The sequence below is a fragment of the Ambystoma mexicanum genome, chromosome 7q (genome assembly GCF_040938575.1).
Source record: "Ambystoma mexicanum isolate Mex_15411 chromosome 7q, UKY_AmexF1_1, whole genome shotgun sequence".
Lineage (NCBI taxonomy): Eukaryota > Metazoa > Chordata > Amphibia > Caudata > Ambystomatidae > Ambystoma > Ambystoma mexicanum.
In genome coordinates, this window is record NC_090941.1 from 166531146 (window position 1) to 166558466 (window position 27321).

General features: G+C 43.6%; 1 protein-coding gene across 1 annotated transcript in view; it reads left to right on the forward strand.

The window, feature by feature from the left end:
* TMEM47 (transmembrane protein 47) overlaps positions 1 to 12289 on the forward strand; it is a 330843-nt gene extending 318554 nt beyond the window's left edge. The window contains exon 3 of the mRNA XM_069640283.1: positions 2382 to 12289. Within this exon, the coding sequence (XP_069496384.1) occupies positions 2382 to 2560 (179 nt within the window). The 3' untranslated portion in view covers positions 2561 to 12289. The remainder of the gene's footprint in view (positions 1 to 2381) is intronic.
* The last annotated feature ends 15032 nt before the right edge of the window (positions 12290 to 27321 follow it).

A 27321-nucleotide genomic window follows, 5' to 3' on the forward strand; every position in this document is an offset into this window, starting at 1 on the left:
ACACTGGACTAGTGTGAGGAATTGCCATCTGGCAAGGGTATAGAAGCCCTGCCTTTTATTATTTTTATTAATTAAGACAATGATGTGCGTTATTCTATTTCACAAAAAAGGGAAATCTGCTGATCAGATTTTGCTTTCATAATCTCCATGCCAAACGCATAAAGTACACCTTTGCCCAGCTGCATCAGTAGCCTGATCTACAGAAAAACTTTCAAAAGACACAGAGAAGGGGTTCAGGGGTCACAGGTGACCTCTTGGCAGCTGCAGTGACAGTAAAGTCTCTAAAGGCATGAGGCTTCATTTAAGATATACACTCCCCTGTTCCAAAGAAAAACATTATTATGAGAATGCTGTCCTGGTGGCACACTAAACTAAACAAAAGCCATGTCTCAGTTTGGGGTATGATGGCCAGCATCTCTCATAGTTATCCAAGCCACAACAATTTGATATCACACATGTGTCAGCGCTGTGAGCCCAGTTAAGCTATGGAAGGGTTATGTGAATTCTTCACAAACAGTCTGGCATTGCTGCAGCTAGGAGGACTGCTGCAGCCTTGGGGTTTCCTCTCATTGTTCCTTTGTGAGGGCAGGTAACACCCTCCCCAGAGAGACAGACACTCCACAGGAAGCAGTCCTGGGAACTGGAATCAAAGGACACACAAACAGAATAGCCTCTTCCAGGGTTCTGCATACCAAAAGGCATTTGATTCTATTGAGAAGGGAAGGGGCACAGTTAGTGTAGAGCAAATGAGTTCTCTACAGCTGGAGCAAGGTTCCACCTCCTTGTTTCTCTCTGCTTCTATCTTTTCTTCCTGTCCCCTTCACTTCCGGTTGCAAAAAGCGCTTTGGGCGTGATGTCAGAAGTCAAAGTCCCTTTCTTCCTTCAACAGGTTTTGAACCCTTAAAGTGAATTTTATCCAATCTCTTGTAGGCCTTTGAATTTTAATAAGGCATCTCCCACCACTTATTTGAATTATCTCTAGATTTTAAATGTTGTGAGGTGAAGGTAGCATTCCAAGCCACAGGCAAGCTCTGACCCCTAACCATCACTAGGGACCATTGGGGTGAATCTGCTGCTGGATCAAGACCTGCATTTCTTCGAGACACACTGATGCCCAAGAGCCCACCATGCTGAAGGACCTCTACAGGTGTGTGCCAGTCTCCCCTGTGTTTGGGAGCCTGATAAAAGGAGTCATATTGTCCTTGAGACTCTGGAGTGGGATTCACAGCTCCTGAGAGCCAAGACAGTCAAGATTGCTGCCATTTTGCAGTCAAACCGCTGCAAGCCATTATTCAAATGTTTTGGACCCAGTTAAAAGCAACAGGACCCTCTTGAGCTGCCTTTGGAACTCCACGTCATTCAAACCAAAGTTCTACTTGTTCAAACCAATTTACTGCTGCACTGTACTAGCCTGAGCTGAAACAGATACGTTCAGATGCACTTACATTCCTCAAATTGCCATTTGGACAACTAGCCTCGTCATCACTGACAATCAAACTGACTCTGGTGTTCATCATGAATCACATTCTTTGACCCACGCACGGAAGCTGCTCACCTGCGCATCTCGTCATCAGCTTGTCCCCCACAAAAAAAACACAAACATTCAACCAAACTTCTTGACATCCAGAATCTGCATGACTCAAGCACGCTTTGAACCGCAGCCTTCTTCAAGTTTGACCATGCCTCGACATCTGCTTGCCGCTGGACGACCTCGACTCGCGGCTCTCGAACTGACCCAAACCACTGAAAATGCACAGAGAAGCCTGGTTTGCTGTAGTCAAACCACTAAGACACTGCAAAAGGAAATTTTGCCATCTGCCCCTTAGTCCGTTTTGGGCTCTAAAGAATGGTTAGGTAACATTAACCCCTTTTTGCAACACATGAACATATCTGTTTTGATCATTGTGGTTTTCATTGCATTTGCTCCCCTGGTCGTTACCCAGAGTACCTCTGTATATTGTGTGTTCTTTCCAGACAATATTGCACATTGCATGCTTGATTAAAGTACATATATTTGTATAGAACCTTGATTGGACATTCCTTTATTTAGGACTGTTATATTTTGCTGTTTGGGTTGCTACCATTTCACATTCACACCTCTCTTTAGAGTACAGCCTTCCCTTGGCCCACATTACCATAAAAGGCGAAGGAGGTATATCTCTTAACAGTTTTTCCTTTATGATTGGGTTCACTCTTGGTTTGTAGAAGTGTGACGGGTGGATAGGAGCTTTAGGATTTACTCTTCCTTGTACTCCTGCAGGACAGAAGTCAATTCTTCACAACTAGTGCCAGATTTATGTAATACAGGCACAACTGCTGTTATTAGTGTGTACTTTTTTGTGAAGAGACAAATTCTGACTTGTGTTTTCTCTTTGTTCCAGTTGTCCTGCAGGTATGCAGCCTCGTCCTCTACCCCATAAAGTTCATTGAGACGGTCACCCTGAAAATATACCATGAGTTCAACTGGGGCTATGGTTTGGCCTGGGGTGCAACAATCTTCTCCTTCGGAGGAGCCATCCTTTATTGCCTGAACCCCAAGAACTATGAGGACTACTACTAGCACCAGCCTTCGGAACAACAAATGGATTCCTCCAACTTTTCTAACTCACTGTTTTATAGAAAAAAAAACTTACAGAATATCGAGTTCTCTCTTCTGTTGGGTTCGTTTCGTCCTGCCTCTTGGCTGACAATGATATAACCTGCTTCATGTACATTAATGGAAAGTGCACCAATCGCAAGAAAACGAATAACTTCATAGGCATATTTGCAAGACGCTTACGCATTAACTTTGTTTTTCTCAAATGCACAGGTTTACCACAACACCTTTTTAGAGCAAAAGAACAGCACATTGGAATGAACATGCCATTGGCTCTTTCTACTCTCTGAGGAGAATCATCGGGCAATTGCTCTGTGTAAAGTTTATTTTACCCCCTCTGGTGGACAGGCGTGTTATCGCAAGCTGCAAGACAAAGCTAAGTCTGTCTTCAGTGTTTTGCCATGTTGGGCTTTTCAGACATGGCATTTGCGAAAAGGAGACAGCAGATCAGAGTGGATCAGTGCAACGTAACTGACTCTTGCTTTCATCAAACAAGTGGGCTGACCCAAATGCCCGCATGCACTAGCAGAAATTAAAGAAATCAGCAATGCAAGTTAAAATCCTGGCACGTGACTTTACACGAGTGGTTTGAGGCTACAGCTTAGCTCAGAGGGCTGTCGAACAAAGCGAGCCTCTCAATTTCGCACTTCATGAAAAGCATCTGTATAGTATTTCCAAACTATACAGTGTAAGGAGAGCATTAGTGTGGAGTCCCTCTTCCTCCATAACTTCTGTCTGCAACATAATGCAGATGTTTCGTTCTGAATAGAAAAATAAACCCCATTCAATTGGGTCATTGTGACCAAGTGTTGTGATAAATCTGACCACTTGCTCTCTTTAGCTTTTGAGTCAATTTGACAAAAAAACAATTCCTGGGTGTCTATCCTGTGTAATATCCTGTTTTTTGTAACATATTAGTGCTTGGGGAGGGTGAATGTGGGAGTTTCATGGCCCAGTCCTTGCGATGCTTCTTAAGGCACATTGCCATGCTTGTGCTTGATAGTGAACGTAAGTGATATTACACTGCCCAATGTTGCAGTTATTCTGTACAGACATGGATTCACAAATGCTTTAACACTGTATAAACTGTGGTGATGTGATGTATGCACTCATTTAGGACACACTCTCGAGTAACACCATCCCAGTTCTGTCTGTTTCAAATTGTCCATTGGCGTCTCTCATATATGTTGCTAACAAGATGTACTATGGTATTTACTGCTCCAGACATCAAATACATTGCTAAAACTGAGTGTGAACAGTCAGATTAACAGTAGTACACAAGACGTACTATGGCATTTACTGTTCCAGACATCAAATACATTGCTAAAACTGAGTGTGAACAGTCAGATTAACAGTAGTACACAAGACGTATTATGGCATTTACTGCTCCAGACATCAAATACATTGCTAAAACTGAGTGTGAACAGTCAGATTAACAGTAGTACACAAGACGTACTATGGCATTTACTGCTCCAGACATCAAATACATTGCTAAACCTGAGTGTGAACAGTCAGATTAACAGTAGTACACAAGACGTACTATGGCATTTACTGCTCCAGACATCAAATACATTGCTAAACCTGAGTGTGAATAGTCAGATTAACAGTAGTACACAAGACGTACTATGGCATTTACTGCTCCAGACATCAAATACATTGCTAAAACTGAGTGTGAACAGTCAGATTAACAGTAGTACACAAGACGTATTATGGCATTTACTGCTCCAGACATGCAAATACATTGCTAAACCTGAGTGTGACTAGTCAGATTAACAGTAGTACACAAGTTGCAGTTAATAGTGCAAATACTAAGTTATAGCAAGCCATTCTCATATCTTTAACAAAGGGGCTAGGCTGCCTTCCCTTTTCTGTTATTGCTAAGTTATTTTGTGTGAGATGTGTACACAGAAAGGCAACTCCTGACAGATTTTCAGATGTGCGAAATCCATAGTTCAAGGTGGTTTCACTCAAGCTTTATAGACCTGGTCTGAGAGACATGCCTGGTGTTGTGGGCCCTGAAGCCCGGGTTCAAGGCCCGAACACAGTGAGGGTGTTTAACAGGGATTAAGAGCCAATAATTCCCAATACTGCATGAGGTATGAGTACATAAAGCTAATATAATCTGTTGATATTAAACAAGGGTCTGCGTGGGCCTGTGGATAGTACATGAATCTTCCTGAGCGGGTACAGGGAACTGGTTGTGGGTACGCTTCAAACTGCTACCATAGTTTTGAAATGTGGCGTGCTGGAAAATCTTCAGGTCTGGGGCCTATAACAGCTGACCTAGCATGTTAATTGTCCAATGACAGTACTGCACAATCGTTCCAGGGGTTATCACTGTCATTGAGGGAGGAGGATAACCCCCACGAGTATCTTGTTTCTTATTGCAATGCGAGTCATTGTTTTCAGCTGAGATGCAAGACTTAAAGCACAGAAGTGCTATACCAAGATCAACTTCACAGTATGTTGACGCGAGCGGAGTAAAGCACCACGTTAAAGTTGAGCAAGAGTAGAGGTGTGCAACTGATCATAGTGGTATGTTCTTGTGTCGATCACATTTCTACATTAATAAAAGACCCTTCTGCGGTTCAGTAAAGAGCAAAAGATCCTGCTCTTCAAATGCACACTGACAATAGATGACGTGCTCTTTATCATAACCCCCTCTCCTGCCCCTCCCACATATACCTGTTGCATGGGCACTCACATACTCTTCACTGCTCCACCACTTCTGAGCCAAGGTTGCAGGATGTAAATCCCAAACAGCATAAAATAACACTCAGCAGATTATAGGGAAACCTTCAAGTTTCTGGTCCATGCGAAAGGTGTAGGGCAGAGTCAGTCACACAAGAGTAAAGTGATCACGAGGGTATCTCAATTCAGAAACATTTGACTACAGTACAAATTCTGGAGGAAATTAACTAAAGGAATAAAGGGGTTCAACTGAGACCTTGGACAGCATTGGAGATACATATAGTAGACCTGGGGCATACAAAAAACAATAGGTGAGATAAAAGGAATCTGGCATATAAAGAAAAGCAAGGGCATACATGTAAGTGGCATATGGCATGTGGCGTAAGTTACAAGAGGAATCCAATTGTATAAGGTGAATGGAGTGAAAGAGGTAGATTGAATATTGAATATTGCGAATGTAGGTCGAAGTAGATGATTCGCTAGAGATTGGCTATGCCATTGTTGGCCCTCCATCTCCCATTAGTCCGAGCCAGCATAGTCAATGTTGAAGGATCATGGGAGTTGTATGTAGTCTAAAACATCTAGAGGGACACAAACCGAGTACCCAAACTTTGAGACGTAAATAATGCTACATGGCCAACACACTGAAAGGAAATTGCATGTTCAAAAGATCGGATGCTCTGAGGAACAAAAACTCGAAAGACAAAAAAATATATATCAAAACGTAAGACACATATTCCATAAATTTGATCCACCCTGCGCTCTGTATTTTATTTGAGATGTCTTGATTTTACAGAAATATTTCAATATTACTCTATGAGGGTTGCAGTGGTTTGGGTATGTCCTCACCTGTCCGAAATAAATTTGAGAAGTCAACAAGAATCAAAAGCCTTCATGCGCCCTAATTAAGACACAGACAAACACCAGCCGGTGAATGTACAAAAAACGGATGCTTCAGTTTTTTGTACATTCACTGACTGGTGTTTGTTGTTGTATTTTTTTAATTCGACCAACACAGACCTATTATGTGTCTCTAATTTTAGTTTCCGAAAAAGTTCGGTTTGGTATGTCTTTTGATCTCCAAAAAAGCATAGGGCTTAATTCACAGGAGCATGTTTTAATGGTGCAATCCCATTGAAAAACGCTCTGTGAATTAGGCCCTAAGGAGCTCTGACATTGTGACCACTGAGAAATTCAATTGGTGTTTATCTTTGCATTAATTAGGGCGCAAGAAGGTGTTGGTTTTGTGTTGAATAAAAAAGATTTGTTTGCAAAAAGACCACATAATACATATTTGCTATTTCTGTCACCAATGCACTGGTGTGCATGCTTGATGATCACACATAGTTCCATCAGTCATCTGAAGTGCATCGCTGCTCTCAATGACCATGAAATCAAGACAGTGATGAATTTGAAATACGTGTACACACAAAAGTGCTTCGTCAGTGAACTGCAGCAGTGAAGAAGAAAGACACTGTGTACTGATCATTTTCCTCTGTGTATCTCAGTATTGCTTCAGGGAGGGATAGTACATCTTTGAAGAATACCACAGGATTCGGCAGGATAGCTCAGCGGCAACGTGTTTGTCTTGGAAGCAAGACGACACTGGGTCCGCGCTTGGAAACCTCTGGGTATTTAAGCGCGTTATAAATACGCAACTAAGAAGAAAAAAAGACAACAATTTCGCAACTCAAAAACAAACAATTCCTGTAACAGCACCTCGATGCCAGCGGGCAGTGTGAGAGCTTTAAAAATGCAAAATAAATAAATTATGCATGCAATATAAGAATTATTAATCATTTGGTGATCCATACTTGTTGCTTCAAGCTTCTACATCTGTAATAATCATCAGAATCTCTGTTATTGCCTATTCGTGGTAATCAATATATTGTCCTAGGGGTGGAAGTAAAGGACTCAACCGGCTCGACCATTGTATCGAAACCAAGGTGCAAAACATCATCCTGTTCCGACGGTGATCACATTCCCCTTGAACCCCACTCCCATCTATAAAGTCATCAATGAAATTGGAACAAATGGAAAAATGTCAACTTAACTTAAACATTCGTTATTTCGAACCACAACTAATACGTTATGTCGACGCTGCCAGAGTCAGATCTTTCCTCCACTTCAATAAAACCGGGGGAAGCTGGAGCTTTAACTCCAAATATTTTGACACTGTGTGGAGCAGATGCGGGCGGTGTCGAACATATTTGGGCCCTGGAACTTATTTCCTTTCAAATTAAGCACTGGCAATGGCTCATGGTGCCTGCTGATGTGAGGCAGCCCCCATTCCTCCACGCACGTGGATCCCAACAGTGCATTTCGGTTGACAGGCCTTAAAGCACACAACTTCTGAAATGCTCATTGTACATAGCTACCCCTAAGCTCAGAGTGGAAATGTAAAACTAAGTAGAAAAGGTCTGTTTTGCATACCTGTTCCTGTTCAGGCAGTGCTGTGTAGGGAGCTGCCTGAGGAGATTCCTGTCTGAGTTGCACTACTCCCTCCATCTGACCGTAGGGTCGGGTGACCAGATGTCCTGGTTTTGCTAGGACTGTCCGGGGGGTTGGGTGCTCTGTCCCTCTTTCTCAATATTTTGTTTCCATTGGAAAATGCAGTGGTCCTGGTTTTGGTAGTAGGTCGTCATAGCTGGCAGCAGGAAGGCATAATCTCACACAAACAAAATGCAGTGTTTTACGAATTAAGATAGTGACAGTTTGTGATAAATTAATTATATGTGTTAATTTTACCAACACTCAAACTTCCTTCTCCTCCAACTGCTACTGAAGTGCCTTGATAGCCAATTTCAAGAGTTAGTCCTACTTTTATGTTTGCTGCCCTGTCCGTTTTTTTTACTTTTTAAATCTAGTCACCCTACTTCAGGCGACACGCCACAAGTATAAAACGTATTATTTTTCTAACTGGCATCAGTACTTGGTTTAAAGAAGTTAGGAAATGCTGTGTAAATATGAACCTGTTTGAGGGAAAAAAGAAAAGACCCCTTGACTTCTAGAAAATAAACGACCCTTGTAAGATGAACCCAGTGAAAGCAGGGTGTAATCATTGTGGGGGGCACGGTGCTGCTGCTAGCTTGTGCAACAGCAGGACACTACCCTGCCCGACTCAAACATACTGCATGCTGCAGCGATATGTGTCACTGTGACCCTCTGCAACCAAGGCTAATTGCTGATACCGGAGGAAAATGTCACCAGGTGGTTTGTGCGGAAAGGACGCAATGCCCTCATTTAAAAGTAAGCCTGCTTAATAAGGAGTCATGGAACGAATGCTAATGTTCTAATTTCCATAGGAAAGCAAGTCAATGGGGTATTATTTATGATGCAAAGCCTTCTCACTTTTGAAAGCGTGTGCCAATTCCGTCTTTTAAATCTGGAATGACCGAATATAAAATAGAGGGGGTCAAAGTTCAAATGTGTCTCTACTTATTCGAAACTCAAAATAACAGACAGAGGAGGGTTCTTGAAACTGGGGCTTGGCTGCTTTCATCAATGATCTGGGGGTCCATGTTTCTCTAAAGCCTTCCCTCAAGCCCTCACCTGGTCTCATAGTTTGACAAAACCAAACAGTTCATGCTTGGTCTAGTAACACGAATAACCCAGTGCTTACAAGCCCTGTGCAAATACTGCCCAAGTGTGGAGGCTCTTTTGACAACTGAGTCTTTGGGCATGTTAAATAAAGCTGCTGCATGTTATTGTTGGCAGTGGCTTTAGCACAAAATGGAGGGTGTGGGAGGCGAGATTCTACCACCTGTGACAGAAACAGGTTTTGTGCCAGTCAGGGTTCTGCAGATTCGTTTGGGTCACCCCGAATTCTCTGGCACTTGAGGGATGACCATTACACCAATGAATGCAAGCAAGTCAAATATGTAAGACGCTGCCTTAATCTATTTTCAGGTGGATTTTAGTCAGAAAATGTGCTGCGCTTTGTGTGTCCCCTACATATGATACCGTAGGAGACGCGCATCTGCTGATCGTGCAAAGCCACCCACCACTTTAAGGCCTTTGTTAGGATTTGTCAATCGAAAGTCAAGGCATAAGCAGCAAGCGTATGCAAATAATATTTGTCTAAAATGTGTGTTTTACTTAGATTGGTCCAATCAGACACTTCACAAGTTCAATAGTTATCATGTAGGACAAGAAGATTGGTTTAAGACACGGTTGCTTCCAAATATTTTAGCTATTCCAGTTGCATTTCGAGCAGTGTGGATGTCCGCTCTTCTTTGCCATTGGATTAACCAAGCACAAGGAATGCCAATCGGAAACATCTTCAGGTAGCTACTTAGTGCAAGAGGAAATTCACTTCTGTAACAAATAGTAGATGACTATAAGACAGCTACACTACTAACACAACATAGAATGTATCTTCAGCAGTGCTAGAAAGGGAAACCATGTACTCTGGGTACCCTCTACTCCTTGGGGGGGGAAGAGGCAGAGCCAGGGGGGGAAAGGGGCCGAGTCAAGGGGCAGGCTACAAGCCAGGTCACATCTCTTCATGGAACCAAACCTGGCAAATTTGCATAAAAGCCAAGATCATTTTGGGAGGATAAGAATGCCCAGAATTTTAGATGCGAAACATGTCTGTGATAGCGATTCAGTAAGACGCCCTTTTGAGTGTGCAATTCAAGTTGGACTCTGCTCTTTTTGTTGGTCACAATACTCACCCTAACAAATCCCTGTAAATTGCAGGATTTATAGCAATTTGATCAGCCTCTGTTGAGTATGTGAAGCTTTGGCTGTTTCTGTATCCAGTCTCCCATGCCGAGACTTCTGAAGCACCGGCTACTCATTCTCGTACTGCTCTGCAAGGATGGTCATCTGAGCCGATATTTGCATGTATCGGTTAGGGCTCACGACATTGTTTTACAATACATACCTGTTTTTACTGCATGTTTTGGGAAATTCACATCGTAATTGCAGGAAAGGATTGGCAGGAAACTCCTAGCAGGACGTTGTTTTTCATGTCTCAAGTATCTTCTGGAGTTGGTCCTATTTGTTATCTGACTGCAGAGGTCAGTCTGAGGGAGTAATGAAATATTTATGAAGCACGATCAAAGCAAGTATGAGCAATGTGTTCTGGGTCACCTGGCTCGCCATGTATGACCCAGGGACGACTTGATTCAGTGGTTTCCCCTTAATGTGATTTGCATTGGAGTTGGCGATTATCCATTGCTTCCAGACTCTACACAGCACCTGTGATCCGCTGTTTCGAAGAATATCCCATACAGTCTGAGCGCTCGGGATAGCAAGAGAATGCATCCATTGACTACCTATGCCATTCCTTGAAACATGCCTACATTGTATGCTGTATCTAATCATGTGAAATATGCATCATATTTTGCCTTGGTGGCTGGAGTTCTTCACTTGCAACAACACTGCTAAGGAAATACTCATCAAAGTTTACCTTGTTGACCCAAGTTCTTCTGTTGCTACAGCTTTGCTATGTAGGGTCGAGTCGAATGGTTTTCTGACCAAACTGGTGCTGCTGCTACTTTTGTAGGCCACTGTAAAGTTGTACCCCGTATGATAACTCAGTATTTGCTCTTTGAGGTTTACAGTATATGGTGGGTTACATTTTCTTTTTTAGTACTCCTTCTTTTCCATGCTAGGTGCCGAATTACATAATGTATGTATCTGTGCTGGAGAAATATTCACTGGTATTTGGAAAAAGAAGAAAATTGCCCTGGTTTAAACATATATTGCAGAAATGTATGTTTACAGCTGGCAAATGGTGGTTACATGTATTTTCATCGCATTTTTTTCATTCAAGAGATGTTCCATCGAATTATTTCCAACACATTTTTTTTCATCTAATGTGGTTTAATACCACTTTCCATTTTTCGCCCTTTAAAACACCCATTCCCAAATCATGTCTTTTTATTTTAATTTGGGGGTCCCCACAAATGCCCATTGTCCGAATGTAACCATTTAACCCTTTAACCCTTTAGCCCACCCAAATATACATACAAATATTTTTTGAATAATTTTTTCGATGAAAAAAGTTTTCAATGAAGATTTATTTTCGATGGACAATCTTTCAATGAAATATCTTTCAATGAAAAGACTGTAACCTGCAAATGGTGTGCACTGCACTTGTGCAACTTTCTACTAATGTATGTCTAGGACACTGCACATGTGAAATATTGTCATTGAATAGCACTTTGAAGAGTGTGCAATAGCGGAGTAAATGCACCTGGGGATTTAACCCCTTAACTGCTAAGGGCGAGTGTGTTTGTCCTGAATTCCTCTAGGAGATCATTGTAGGCCCCGCCCACTCCCGCAGTTAAATGGTGTTTAGGATGGATCTGAAATACACCAATATACAGAATCGCTACTTGATTTTACAAAGCAGCCCCCCCCCATTTTGCTCACAGCAATCTCATTTTGTTCACAGCAATCTCATATGTTAGCAACCTGCATAATACACGCCAGATCAGCAGGTACTCTGCATTCATTTCACTGAAGCTTTCCCCCAGCTTTGTATGTATGCATTGCACAACATTCCTTGGGGATCCACATTCTGTGAAAGAGGAATTCAAGGCATAAGAATGGAAGGTCACACCTAATTGATAGGGTACCTTAATACCCGGGCAAGGTTAGCAGCTCAGTACTGCTTAACCCGTGGGCATGCATCAGGCGCCGCCAACTAATTCAGTTCACAACACCTCTGGCTTTCTTGCACAATCTAGGCTCAGCTTTTGTAAGTTTCAACCTGTACATTATGAAGACATAAACATAGAGAGACCGATGGGTGTGAAATATAAATGCTGTATAGGAATGAGCACGTGGCTGTATATTATTAAACATGCAGACAGATTGACTGGTGAGTGAAGTCGAATCCAATGGCTAGCAATGTCATTTATTCACACTGTATTTTTGTACAGAACCGTGCACACTAACAAATTGCCTCTGTGTCCTCTTAATGCCTAAAACTGTGCCTAGAGATTTAATGTATGTCTTTAAAGAAGAAATAAATATATTTCAAGCTGATTAGCAGTGCTTCTATTCTTGCTGCTGTTACTTTGTCAGCATCCTTCTGGGTCTTCTTGAAGCGTGTGCTTTGCTCCACAGGTTGTGTTCTATTAACTGACTGCCACAATAGGTACAATATCAGTGGACCCTGAAGACGATGGTATAATATCACAATAACAAAAGGGACAGTGGAAGTGACTTTACAAGCTCTTTCGTCCAATAAGATCACAGGAATTGATTCCACAAAACCTTTGATCCTATGGGGCCTCCCATTACATGCACCCGAAAAATGTGTGGCCCATTCACAAAGGGCATTGGAACATGTGCATCACATGTGCACACATTCCGATGCCCTGTCTGACCCCCTTTGCACAATCCCACAAGTAAGGGGGCATGCCTGGCCATTTTAAAGGGCATCCACAATTCACAAAGTGGTTGTGATTTAAAATATTCAGAAAACAACCACACTCCCTATGCTTGTTTGGAACAGGCACAGGGGAGTGTGCAATGCATTAGAGGGTGGTTTTCGAAGTTGACATTAATTTTGTTTTAATGTGGAACCGCAGACGAATGAATTGCTGCTCTCCCACTTGCATTTCTATGCCGGCAGCCGAGATAGAAATGCTTCTTTATTTCTAACACATTTCAGAGTGACGGGCTCTACGAGGGTCCAGTCGCTATGAAATATGCTCCTAGCACCCATATGCCTGAGGAAGTCACATATATGTAAGAATGGCAATATATTTTTAGATTCATTGTTTTCTGTTCACTTCTACAAAGGCATCATGGCACATATTATCAAAGCTTTGTGGAGCAAACGTTTTTATCACCAATGTTGCTGTTTAGATAATACAGAATAGAGCAAACGGGTTTCGCTCCAATTGATATTATCAAACCATGTTTTCACCAGGGCCACATTGAAGCAGGTTGTTTTATTAGCTACGTTTGCTGCATAACATGAACAGAAATGTAGCAAAAACCTTTATGTTTTTTGTAATGCAACACACCTTGTACTAAAAATAGTCTAATTGTTGCTCTCATGCAAACGTTGGTTAGATAATATGGATTGTGACACAACCGGTTTGCTCCATTTTACATTATGAAATCATTTGATCACTTTTTTACACTGGTGCAAATGCTAGATAATTTAGCCCCTGGTGCCCATTCTTAGATAACATTCATTTAAATGGACTGGTCATTTATATAGCACCTTCTAACATTGGTATGGCCCAAATGCGCTGTAGGTTGAATGCGTTCTTGGGTCAGAAGTAGAGGTATGGGAAATTCCTCAGAGAGTTGTAGAATGGGTGTGTGCATTTTAGCCAATAAGAAGTAGGTAGGGGTGGCCACGCCCCTGTCAGTCACCCATGTCGAGCAGACAAACAACACAGTTGATGCAATGACTAAAGAACAGAAATAAAGTGCTCATTACAGCAAGTAATAACAAACATTAAAACACAAAATACACACACACACACACACACTTCAAACAAAAGATATGTGGAGCAAAGGAAACACTGTTTTCCAGAGATGCTGGCACTTGGTATACCTTCCATTAAAGTGATGGATGCAAGAGGTCGTTATTTGCAGCTGAGGCATCTCCAGAATGTTCAACTTCCAGCAAATCGTTATGTCAAAAACATACCACAGGCAGGAGTAAAGAGACATCCGCTACGGTGCATGTGTGTCCGTGCAATTTGCCTCCTACCGCTATCCATGCCAAATAGATTGATTTGGTGCCACCAGGTGTTGATAAAGTGACTCGCTTGACCCAACATTAAAAGAAAACCACAATCGAAAGGTTATTCTAACGTTCAAAGATGATTGGTCATATTGGTTAAATAGCGTGAGTTTCAAACACGTCCTCTCTGGTGGGAAACAGAAACACATTGATATCACTTGATACCCGTAGATGCCTCTAAATGATTGCTGCATCTGAATTATTGGAAGTTTAGTTTCATAACGAGTTAGACATCACAGAATGAGATCACTAAGCCGTTGAGACATGACTGCACATTATAATGTGCTAAAGGAGGCAGGCATTTTCTCCCAAATGTTTTCATGTGTATTCACAGGCAATGCACTCAGCATTTGCTTGTCTTCCCTTCATAATGTGTGAATGCTTCCCTGCGTCATTATTGCGTCATTATTGTATAAAGCAGGTTGTTGGTTTGAAATGAAAACTCATTATTGAGGTATTCCCCTGGATACATGTACATGGGGCTCTTCCTCTCCCTCACAGCTTCTCACTGCTCAAATCACGTGATGCGAGCAGTCTCAGCCGGATTCGCCAGCTCCACTATCAATCCGTGAGAAAACCGCACAACAGCCACATAATAATTCAGTTCAGTGAAGCATTACTACTGCATCAGTGCCATACAACTGTTTAATCAGCATAGAAGCTGCACTGTACACCAACTCCAGCTCTCTACTAGTTTCCCAGCCCCCTCTGAATAACTTTAGTAAAGCTAACATTATGGGCAATGCTGCATGGGCATCCCACAAGCGAGGCAGGGTAACTGTTGTTACCATCGGCAGCTGGGAGAGGGGCAGCCCCAACCCCCCGCGCCTGCTCCTCTCCTTCCCCCCAACTACAGAGACACGCAGTCTCGGCAGCACAAAAGCCACGGAAGGGTAAGGTGTGAACAGTCATCGCACCCTTCCTCCAAACAGCAAGGTGCTAAAGCGCCACAAGGAAACAACCATCAGGCAGGGCCCAGGTTCAAAGATCTGCCCCCACCAGGGGGTCAGACAGTCGGCTATCCGGCCGGGGGCTGCGACAACAGTGGCCCCCCATCACATACACAACAAAGACCCAGGGCCTCCCTGGGTCCTATAAATGAGAGCAGCATGCTCAGAGTAAACACAATCTGTTTGTGGACCCTGAATGGGGACCCATGCAAACAGGAGGTTCACTGTTTACTCAGTGTCTTCCAAATCTTCTTGCTTCTTTAGCAATTCTTGGAGGTCGGTGTACATCACAGTGTCTTTTTCCTTCCCGAACATTGTACTGTTCAAAGCATTTGCAATACAGCTTTAACGAAGGAAGAAGCGGCAACCGGACGGCCAGCGCGGACGCTGTCAATTTCAACATTTTCGGCATAGAACGAAAAGCGAGCGGCAAGCGTGTCTGAAACAAAGCAAACAAAGATGCGTGCCGTGGAATCATCCCCAAAACCAGTGCGAACGAGGGAGAAACTGCACATGAACAAGCACGGTGCGGACAGCGTACGATTCAACACTTTTAAGGTGAGCCATCGCGCTGGGGCTACGAGGGAGGATAAATAGACATTTATGTCCGGAAGTTTTGATTACAGTGGACCGGAACCTCTGCGTTATAAGGCAGACAGGGCAAGATAACACAAGGCAGTTTTAAACTCGGGCAGAGTCACAAGCCAGCTTGGGACCTCGTTTTTGCTTTACAACCACACAGTGCTAGGGAACACAGTTCCAAGCGTGGCGGGTCCAAAGACTGCAGATTTAAAATAATTTCTGTAATATTACAGGATGACCTCACAGTGAAACCAATTTAAATCAAACCTGGGGGCTGCCTTAATTTTCTGAACCCGGGCAAGAAGGCACCAGTCAACAGTTACCCAGCACGGGCAACAAATAGAACAGGCTCAAAGAACTCGCCGATAGCAACGGTTTAACTCCTTGATAAAACCCCCTTTTTTTCCTATAGCAGGCATAGAAAAACATGGGGCCCAAACAGAAAACACGGGCACCTCCAACACCGGCGCAGAAGCCCAAATCTCCACAACTGCTAGCAGCCATTGAAGCGGCAGAGCACTACGGATGGGCATGGGTTAGAGAACACATGTACGGCTTACCCAGGGAAGGAATTACCAGCCCACCCAGCCAGGAGGAGGTTTCTGCACCATTAAAAAGGAGAAAAATATCCAAAGGCGCCAGAAAAGATACCAAAAAATTGTCAGAACCATGCGAGAATGTAGCGGAATTGCAGCATCTAATGGTAGAAATAAGGGGGAAGCAGACACCGCCCACAAGGGAACCTGGGGCCTCAAATCCCACCATCGCAATAGAACCTACGATAACGGTTGTCAACCCACCCGTAACACCACCTATAACAATCCCGCCACAACAAACACAGCAGTTGCCAATAGCTCCTACAGCTATAAATGCAACAGCCTCCACAACTCCAGCAACTGATCCAGCAGGTGCCCTAAAAGCTTGGACAACCCCAGGCACAGACAACACGGGCGCGACAGGGACACCCGGCAGCAATACAACTGACATTGCTACAATTTGTAATGCACAATTAGACCAGAAAATGAAATCCTTCCAAACAGAGATATTAAATAGATACAAAAGATGCCTGGCATGGAACATTGATACCACAATCAAAGAAGCCATATGGGCCAAAGAATTTATAGAAATATTTTCCCTAATAGAAGCCCAGCGCAAAGGGAAAGACGCTTTCAGAGACCCCAAAAAAATAGAACAAAAAGCTATTGCCAGAAATGCCCAGGTCGAACAAAACTGGGACAACCGGTTACATGCTTTTGCCATCTTAGCAACAATATACGAAGAAAAATTCCCTTTGGAGGGCAGGAAGATCTGGGCATACGTTGATAACATAAGGGAAGTAAAAGTAACACAAAGGGGGAAGCCATGGCTTGCATACGACATTAGATTTAGGAGGAGCATGTCAGAAAGGTCGACCATTGAGTGGGATGAAGTCCAGAACGATTTATATATCCTCAACGCCGAACCTCCCCAGGAAGAAGATACCATGCAGTCTTTTTCCAAAAATAGCAAAAATTCCCAAGTAAGCAAATCCCATGACAATGATAAATCCAAAAAAGGGGAGCAGCCCTTTCAGAGGAACCAGCCTCGGGCGGCTAAAAATAATGCCCACAGACAGAACAAACAGCAGGCTGTCAAATCCAACATCCCATGCAGAAACTTTGGGAAAAACCAGTGTACATGGGGCAAAGAATGCTGGTACAAACATGCCTGCACAAACTGCAACGGCGACCATGCAGCAAGCAACTGTACCAGACTACCAGCCAAGAAATAATGATATCCCAGTTTTAGAGCCAGGACTAACACCCATCAACCCGGGCAATTTTAGGGACGCCCTAAACAACTACCCTGACAAGGAAACCAGCAGGATAATATCGCAAGGTTTCACCAAAGGGTTTTTCATCCCATTTAAGGGCACTGGGTCACAACACATCCCGATGAACCTAAAGTCAGCCAGAGACAACCCCCAGATAGTAGAAACCAAAATCAAGAAAGAACTGCAACTTGGAAGGGTAGCAGGTCCCTGGGATTTCATGCCTTTAAAAGACTATTTAATATCTCCACTAGGCCTGGTCCCCAAAAAAGAACCTGGTAAAATAAGACTAATTCATCACCCTAAAGGCCAGTCTTTAAACAACGGCATCCCACACACAGAATCCGAGGTATCTTACATGCATTTTCAAGAGGCGGTAAGGCTCATACAAGAGTGCGACAGGAACGCGCTGATGGCCAAACTGGACATCGAATCTGCTTTCAGACTCTTGCCAGTCCATCCAGAGTCACAGCAGTGGTTAGGTTTCACCTTTAACAACAAATTCTACGTAGATAGATGCCTCCCCATGGGGTGCGCAGTATCCTGTGCACTATTTGAACAATTCAGTTCCTTTTTTCAATGGGCTTTCCTAAAACAGAGACCAGGGACAAAAATAGTACACTGCCTAGATGATTTCATGGTCATAGGGCCACCAAATTCCGAGGAATGCGGCCGGGCTTTAGCAAAACTCGAGCACAAATATCAGAACTCCTGGCAAAAATACAAAACCTGATAATGAGAGAAAAGGGGACCGTAAAGGAAATACAATCCTTGGCAGGCAGCCTCAATTTCGCATCAAAATAATACCTCAAGGAAGGATATTTGCCAGAAGCCTGGAGTTCAAAATAAAATCACTCACCAAACCACACTTGCATATCCGGCTAGGCAGAGAGGTGAAACAAGACCTGGAAACATGGGGAAAATTCCCCAGAGATTTCAACAGGGTTTTACTTTGGTGAACGCTTTAAATACCCGGTCAAACAGGGTCCTATACACCGACGCAGCTGGGAGCAAGGGGTTTGGAGCCATACTAGACTCTGAATGGGTGGCAGGACACTGGCCCAATTCATGGCAAACAGCAGGGTGGACAAGAAACAACATCACCCTACTAGAAATATTCCCCATCTGGCTAACATTACACATCTGGGGCAGGCGACTAGCGAATACGGAACTTTTGATCTGGTGCGATAACATGGCTGTAGTGGGCTCCATAAACAGAAGGTCTACAAAATGCCCTCTAGCACTAAAAGTACTACGAGCCATTACAACAGACACACTACAAGTAAACGTTGTACTCAAAGCGAAGTATATTTCAGGGACATATAATAACATTGCTGATGCCTTATCTCGTTTCCAGTGGACAAGATTCCGAGAGCTAGCGCTACACGCCCAAGAACAGATGACGCCAATACCAGCAGAATGCTGGACAATAATGGGAAGACAAGAATAACGACATCAACGCCAACGCCAGAGAGCACAGGCCGGGATGCCCAACGAAAATCAGGCAACTCTAAAACGGGTGCCAACAACACATTGGCATCAACGCCAGCACCAGAGAGTGCAGGGCGGGATGACCAATACAAAGCAGGCACCTCTAAAACGGGTGCCAACAGCACATTGGCATCAACGCCGGCGCCAGAGAGCCCAAGCCGGGATGCCCAACAAGAATCAGACACATCAACAACGGGTTCCAACAACCTCACAGGCTTCCTAACAGAGATGGCAGAGAGGGCGGTTGCAAGCACCACTGCAATGCAGTACAGTAAGTGTTTGCAAACAGTATTTAAAGCCACAGGTGTAAACCACGTAGAACTTATAACGATTAAAGATATAGAAGTATTTTTAAAATGGGTCCGGAAACAAGGTTTCAAAAGGGATTGGGCAAAAAAGACACCTGGTGGCAATTTCATACTTTACAAAAATCCGGGGTGATTCAGACCCCACCTAGAACGAGCTCATCTCTTACGCAATGAAGGGATGGGGCAGAATAGAGGGTCCACAAGTGGACACCCGCCGACCCGTTGGCTTCAGCAAACTGGTGCAGATAGCAAGCCATTTGGAAGCCATATGTTGGCACCCATACAAGATAACGTTATTTGAAACAGCTTTTTTCCTAGCCTACTTCGGGGCTTTCCGGGTGGGGGAACTCATCGCTTCCAGCACAAAGGCCAAAAACGGCCTGGGTGTCATGGAAATCAGGGTGAGGCAAGAGAGTGTTAACATAGAAATGCAACAGTCGAAAACGGGTCCGAAGACAACCATTAATATTTGTTGCATCGACGAGGCAACAAACTGCCCAGTTTGTATCACCAACCTCTTTTACGCACAACGACCCAAAGTAGGGGGGAGCTTTTTAATCCACAAGGATACGTCAGCCCTAAGCCGCTACCAGTTTAAAGGAGTGCTGATAAAAGCAATCAGCAGAGCAGGGTGGGATCCCAAACAATTCGGCACTCACTCCTTCAGGATAGGTGCCGCCACTGCAGCATGACAAGGAGGTTTAGCACTGCAACTACTAAAAAACATAGGGGGATGGAAGTCAGACTGTTATAAAAGATATATCAGACCAAAAATTGATATAGCCTTCCGCCCTAAAATTTTCTTTCTTTTCCCCTCCTCTCACCACCACAGAAACAACAGGTGAATCGAGGACCACACTACGATCAGCATGGATAGTTGGCCACTCTTTCGTTTTCAGGACAGGCAGATGGGCTAAAGAGACCAAAGAAGGGCCATCGTTCAGAAACGCAATTACTTCATGGTGGGGATACAGAGGCCTACGCTGGGCTGACGTCCACGAAACACTAGCAGAACTGGTGGCATACAGGGACCCCCCAGAATTCCTGATCATCCATCTAGGGGGCAACAATCTATTTAACACAGCTAGACGCATCCTATGCGAAGAAATCTGCTCCTCCCTAGCAGGCATTTCACAGAACTGGAGGGGAACGGAAATATACTTCTCAGCCATCTTACCAAGAAAGATATGGCTGGGGGCCAACTGCTACAAATCTATAGACATATCTAGAAGAAAACTGAACAGGACGATAGAGAGATTCTGTATGACAAGAGGACTGGGTTTTATAAAACACCCAGCCATTACACTAGGCAACCCAGACCTTTTTCTCCATGACGGCACCCATCTGTCTAACCAGGGCATGGAGCATTTCTTTCTGGAAATCAATACGCTTGCTCACAGGGGCTGTCTCTAGGGCATACTCTTGGGGGAACACGGTCAGCTGGGCACCTGCCCGTGTGTGGTGGCACGGGTCCGAGGGGTAACCTCAGGACCCGGTGCCCAAAAGTATGATGCCATCATGATATGTGATATTGTTATTGTCATAACCCATATCTGTACAACAAAATCCTACGGCCTTTTTATTGCCAACACTTGAAACAAGTTGTGAGCCTATCATTATGGGTGAGGGTTTGGGGTTCGACCATTACTAATGCATGCATATGGGTTCAGCAGTTATGGGCAATGCTGCATGGCCATCCCACAAGCGAGGCAGGGTAACTGCTGTTACCATCGGCAGCTGGGAGAGGGGCAGCCCCAACCCCCGCGCCTGCTCCTCTCCTTCCCCCCCAACTACGGAGACACGCAGTCTCGGCAGCACAAAAGCCACGGAAGGGTAAGGTGCGAACAGTCATCGCACCTTTCCTCCAAACAGCAAGGTGCTAAAGCGCCACAAGGAAACAACCACCAGGCAGGGCCCAGGTTCAAAGATCTGCCCCCACCAAGGGGTCAGACAGTCGGCTATCCGGCCGGGGGCTGCGACAACAGCGGCCCCCATCACATACACAACAAAGACCCACAGCCTCCCTGGGTCCTATAAATGAGAGCAGCATGCTCAGAGTAAACACTATCTGTTTGTGGACCCTGAACAGGGACCCAAGCAAACAGGAGGTTCACTGTTTACTCAGTGTCTTCCAAATCTTCTTGCTTCTTTACCACAGAACCCACCCACCCTACAAAAGGGGAGAAGAACAAAAAGAAGTACAAGGCACTGTACGGTGCCCACAACAAGTCGTGGGACACAAGAAGGCGGCACGGGTACGAGGGGATAACCTCAGGACCCGGTGCCCAAAAGTATGATACCATCATGATATGTGATATTGTTATTGTCATAACCCATATCTGTACAATAAAATCCTACGGCCTTTTTATTGGCAACACTTGAAACAAGTTGTGAGCCTATCATTATGGGTGAGGGTTTGGGGTTTGGACATTACTAATGCATGCATATGGGTTCAGCAGTTATGGGACTGATTCACAAACGTGTTTTTTAATGGAGAAATCCCATCGGAAAACACTTTGTAAATCAGGCTCCATTTTGGGTAGTCTCCATTACATTGACTCTCTCACTGTGTCATCATATTCAGTATCATAAGGAGTTCTAAGGACATATCATCTAGAATTGTCTCCTCTCTTCCTATGGCCTCCGCTACTCCCATTGCCACACCCTTCATCATGGACCAATAGGAGAAATCAGGCAGAGGACGGCCTCCTGATAGTAGCCAGATCTTACCTCAAATTAACCCGTACAGGGCAGCACATTGTGACTAAGATGATGCAATAGGGAATACCAATGTAATTTTAGAATGACTGCACCCATCTCCTCCCTTGTCACCTTCCTCAATAGCATGAAGGCATGAAAAACATAAAAGTCAGCTGGTAAGATGGCTGAGTGGGTTAAATGCATGTTGCTGTGATCTCTGTTTGATTCACAGGTTAAAATCCTGGCAATGCCAACTCAGCCTTTCATCCTTCCAAGATCAATAAATAAGTACCAGTTTTGATTGGCTAATTATAATAATGTATGTAAAGTGATTTAGATTAAAGCACTATATAAAAAACAAATTATTATTACTGTACACAATCCTTTGATTAATAAAAAACACACTACAGACACTAAAGATGTATTTATTTAATTGTTTTTTTGTATGCATCTTTTACTATACCTGAGTTTGGTTTCTAAGCACAGATCCAGCATTTGAAACTCTGTTGTTCTGTGTGGTCTTGTTTCCAAGACTGGTGTGTTTCCCCTGTGCTATCCCCCATTCATAGAAGTTTTACCCATGATTTTGGCTTAATTTTGGAATGTAACTTTTACTTTATTTCCCCGGAACTCAGAACCATTGCTCCCAATGTGTCCTCAGGAATCAAATGCATTTACACTTTATAATGGGATGTGAGCATGGAGGGGCTAGCCTGAGTAGCTGCGCTGAACATCTCTCAAAGGAATTCCAAAGCCCCCTGCCCAGGAACCAGCAACAGTCCTGGCAGACCTGCCCTGAATCACTCCTGGAATGCGATCTCCTGTCGGCTCATACCATTTCAAAATTACTAATTAAAACCAACTACGCTGAGCAGTCACTAAAGATTGCAAATCCTTCCTATGTATTCCAACAGATTGCCAAAACGTCTCTCACGAGCCTGTGAACCTCCCTCCATAGATGTCTAAAAGCCAATAGGGTTGCCCACTGAATCTTCAAAAGACACTATTGTTGTTCTTTTGGAAATCCATCCAGTCAGAAATCCAGAATTGCTGGGGCTTCACAACGTAAGGGATCAAATGCTAGTTTCATGCACTACTATTGGAAGGCTGTCCGATGGTAAAACTATGCCCCGTAAATATAAGGGCTTATATCTTTGTATCGCTTCTAACACCTCCACTGTTTTAAAACCAAAAAAAGCCCTTGCCTTTCAACAGCCAGGCTGATAGATTGAGCCAGTCCAGATTCTGATACGACAGCAAGTGGATTGCCACTGGGGAGGGAACAACATCAGGATCAACAGAGGAGGTACATTTAGCTCCCAAAGAGCCATGATCTCCTGGCCCCATATGGAAACCCAAGGATCACCTTGAATTGGTACCTCTTAATCTTGCCAATAACCTAGGTGTCAAGAAAACAAGAGAGGATATGTTTAGGAACGTTTCCAGCCGTTTGAAGGACTGAGAAACCACCCCTATGCAAACCCATCCTGTTCATTTAGTCATAGGTGACTTTAGACGTAGAAGTTGTAACTTAATAAAATGTTCCGTCTGTGTTGTGATAAACAGTATATGGGTTCAGACAGAATTTGTTAACCCTAAGACTTTAGTTGTAATTTACTGTCATTTCAATAAGCAACATCTGGAGTGTATATTGTCTATAGGACTATCCAATTCCATGATTGTATTCTGCCACATTCCAACCACAATCCTGAAGCCCGAACTACTCCCTAACCAAAACAATTACATCTGTCGCCACTGGCTTTCACGTGGGACGGTTCAAATGAAATCCCTGCGGCAGGTTGTGGGGAGTGTCAGAGAAAATCTCTGATTTTTAGTGCTGCCACAATCCAAGAGTCAAACACTTTGTGTGAGGATTTTAATGATTCAGGAAATAGGTAACTATCGGTTTCTTGTGAAACTCACCCATATTCGGATGTATCCTGAGCAATACCTTGCTTTTGTCTGATTGCCTTATAGTACAGTCTAAAGTTTTTTTTTTCTGTGCTCCCATTAGTGGGAGGCTGCCTGTTAAAACAGTGTCAATCAATCGATCAATCAATCAGATATTTGTAGAGCGCACTGTCACCTAAGGCATCATGGCGCTGTCTAGATTCGAAGAGAGGGAAAACACTTCAAGCAAACCAATGGGGAGTAAGCCTGCATTTAAAGAGCTCAAAATCTTCAGTGCGTTGTAGCGCAACTGGCACGGCGTTCCAAAGTTTCGGCCCAGCAATGGAAAAGACTCTGCCTCCCACCTGTTCTTGGCAGTAGCTTGGTACCTTCAGTAATACTTAGTCCTCAGATAGAAGCACACGCCCTGGGTGGTAGCATTGAATTGTATCCTAAATGGCCAGGCAGCCCTTCGTGCTCTTTCCACGATGAATTATACACAAGGCCTAATGTCAGTGTGTCAGGTGTCAGGTTTTTTTAACGTATCTGTCTGACTACAGCCGGACCCACACAGGGTAAACAGCCTTCCTACTTAGAGGGAAAAACTAAATGCTACACAACCAAAGGAAGGTGCATTAACGTGTGTCAAAATGTTGTCATTAGGGGAGTGTGGGTAGTCTAAAGCAAATGACAGACTTCCCGCCACACCACACACACATCAATAGTATTTGTCAATTTTATTACAAAAACACAGTACTACAATTCATTCACAATAATGATCCTATAAAATGCTAAAAATTAATTAAGAAAATCTACACTTCAAAAAGTAATAAGGTGTTCAACAATACACACCAATACAGAAAACCAACATAATATTCAATATTACTTCAGTTTAGTATGACATCAGCGTACATTTTTCTTTAAAAAAAATACTATTCAGACGGTGTATTAGTATCCCAATAACATGGCTGAACAGGCTACTGGGATTGGGCTTCTTGGGTGATGTCAATGTTGCTACCATTTCAGAACATTATGCTTATTAAATTCAATGGGGGTTCATTCAGGGTCTACAATGCAGAACAGAGGTGCAAACCTCATGCCTGTTTTTAGCTGCTCCAGAGGATCCACCGCTGTCCTGGGAACTATCGGTGGCCACTTTCAAAGTTATCTTCAGGTTGTGGTCGCAGTCGCAACACTAATGACCAGAAAGAGGGGACATTGTTGAACTGCTTTGGAACTGGAAGATTTCGAGCATTCATGTAGCTGCCAGGTGGTGGCACTGCCAGACTCCCGGCTGCTGAGGAACAAGAAAATTAAATATTTGCCTGTATGAGACAGCTTAAGCAAATTCGAGCAGCCTTTTTCTAAGAAAACCAATGCGGTGAGGGACTGCTATCTGTTGAATTCAGGGTCTGGCCATAAATGACTCTGACACTCCAGTGAACTGTTGAGTTATTTACTTAAGTTCAGGTACATCAAATACAGTTCTTGGAGTCAGGTAAGTAAAAGGGGACATAGGACACCCACTGGCATCCTCTCTCAGGGCTTACATCCTTGCAACTAACAAACCTGGAACTCACTCATAGATAAACATTCTAAGCCCTGCATTCCATCTCAAGATTCTAGTCACTTGCACCAGATGAATGCAAAGTTAATCACAACACATCTTTCCCCTATAGGGACAACAACAAGAACAGTAAAGTATCGGTGGCAAGATCAATATTTCATCAAAAGATTTGTCCAGTAAAGTCCCACCTGAAAAACAAAAGATTATTCAAAGCATTTCATATATAACCACAACCAACTCCAAAAGGTTTAGACCCTGTCACCACTTCAAAATCTATTAACATTAACATCAATGTCCATCTGTGGATTAAAATTAAAAGTCCACCTGTGGAGAGAACATATTAATCTGCCTACATAGAACAGCTAATGATGAACACTGTTATCAACTTAATAACTCTAATGAAGATTTAATAAACACTCAAAACCTTAATATCTTATCTCACTCACACATCACCGCACACATGTCTACCAACATATGCCAAAACAATGGCACCAAATCCTAGGAACAACATTTCCCTTGTAAACTGTTATCTCAACACCTTTGGCACCACACCCTAGGAATCACCCGTTCCCTTACAAACTGTGCCCACACTATTCATGCAACATATAAACACTATAACATTGACCTTATACCTGAGTCAACAACCACACCATTCCCCACACACATACCATATAGGACAACTGAGCATTGAACATGGTAACCAAGTAAAAGAAATGCCCCATCAATGTCCAAAATTCAAGCCTGCAGGGCCCATACTGATAATGTGTCTGTGGGAAAATGTATGGTTAAAGAACCATTTCCCAAAAACACTTGCTTTGACACTCATCCAAACATCACACGTGTGTCAAAGCAAAAACTAAACAGTGCGCACCAACTTTTAAGCCTTAATATCCACATGTTGAAAGATTTTTTTTTTTTTTAAACATTCTTGTTAGACATTCTATATCCTTAACACTATAGTAGTTTTCACTACTCATTCACTTCACTAAAGTGCCTTATCCAACAGAGGCCTGAAATTCAGCCATGGTAAGCTGTGTAGCAGTTCAGTGCACATTAAAACTAAATGCAGGATTGCTTTCTAACATCGTTTGCAAAAATCTATTAACATCAAAAGTCCATCCATGCATAAAAATGTCAAAAGTCCTCCTGTGGAGAGAAATATGTTAAACTACATAACTCAATTAAAAAGAGAGACATGTACCTACAACATCACTCTCATAAACTAATATATATCAGCTCTAGTATCTCAACTCTAATCGCCAGCACCTCTGCATTCTCTCCTACTTCACCATTGCATAGAGCGTAACGGAGGAACACAGAGCTCCCATCCCCATCAAACTTCATAACTGAGTCAGGCCACCCGCTGCAGCACTCATGCCAAACTCCAGGACTCCACTCAAGCCAACCGCAGCAACCTTCGGTTCCAGTCAAAGGTAAGCGCTGACATCGGATAACTTTGTCAGTGATCTCAGCTGCCTTCACTATGACCAATAGCTTGTAGCCTTGGCGCAACAGATGTTTGCACAGTCCATGGGCCCCAGGCCCCTCCTAGATCCATTAACAACTTCCAACTCTTCTGAATGTTTGTACAGTCTCAATTCTCTTAAATGCTTTATGAGAGACTGCCACCTTGAACTTCACCATGCCAATGAATGAATGAACCTTGCTGCTCCAATGAACTTCACAGCTCCTTCTAATAACCATAAGTCTCACAGAGCCCACTGCACTTTACAGCAGACCGTTGTACCTTTCAACACTAGAACTTCTTGTCCCCACTGCCCTTTGCAGCACACCCTTGTCACTGAAGTGCCTCTTCACTCCCTATGCAGTGCCTCTTCTCTGCCCCGTGCAGCACTTCACTGCCCTCGCAGCGCCTAACCTCTTCACTGCACCATGCAGCACTTCACAGCCTCTGCAGCGACCACTCACTGCCTCTTGCAGCACCTCTTAACTGCATCTTGCAGTGCCTCACTGCCCTTGCAGAATCTCTTCACTGCCTCACGCAGCACCT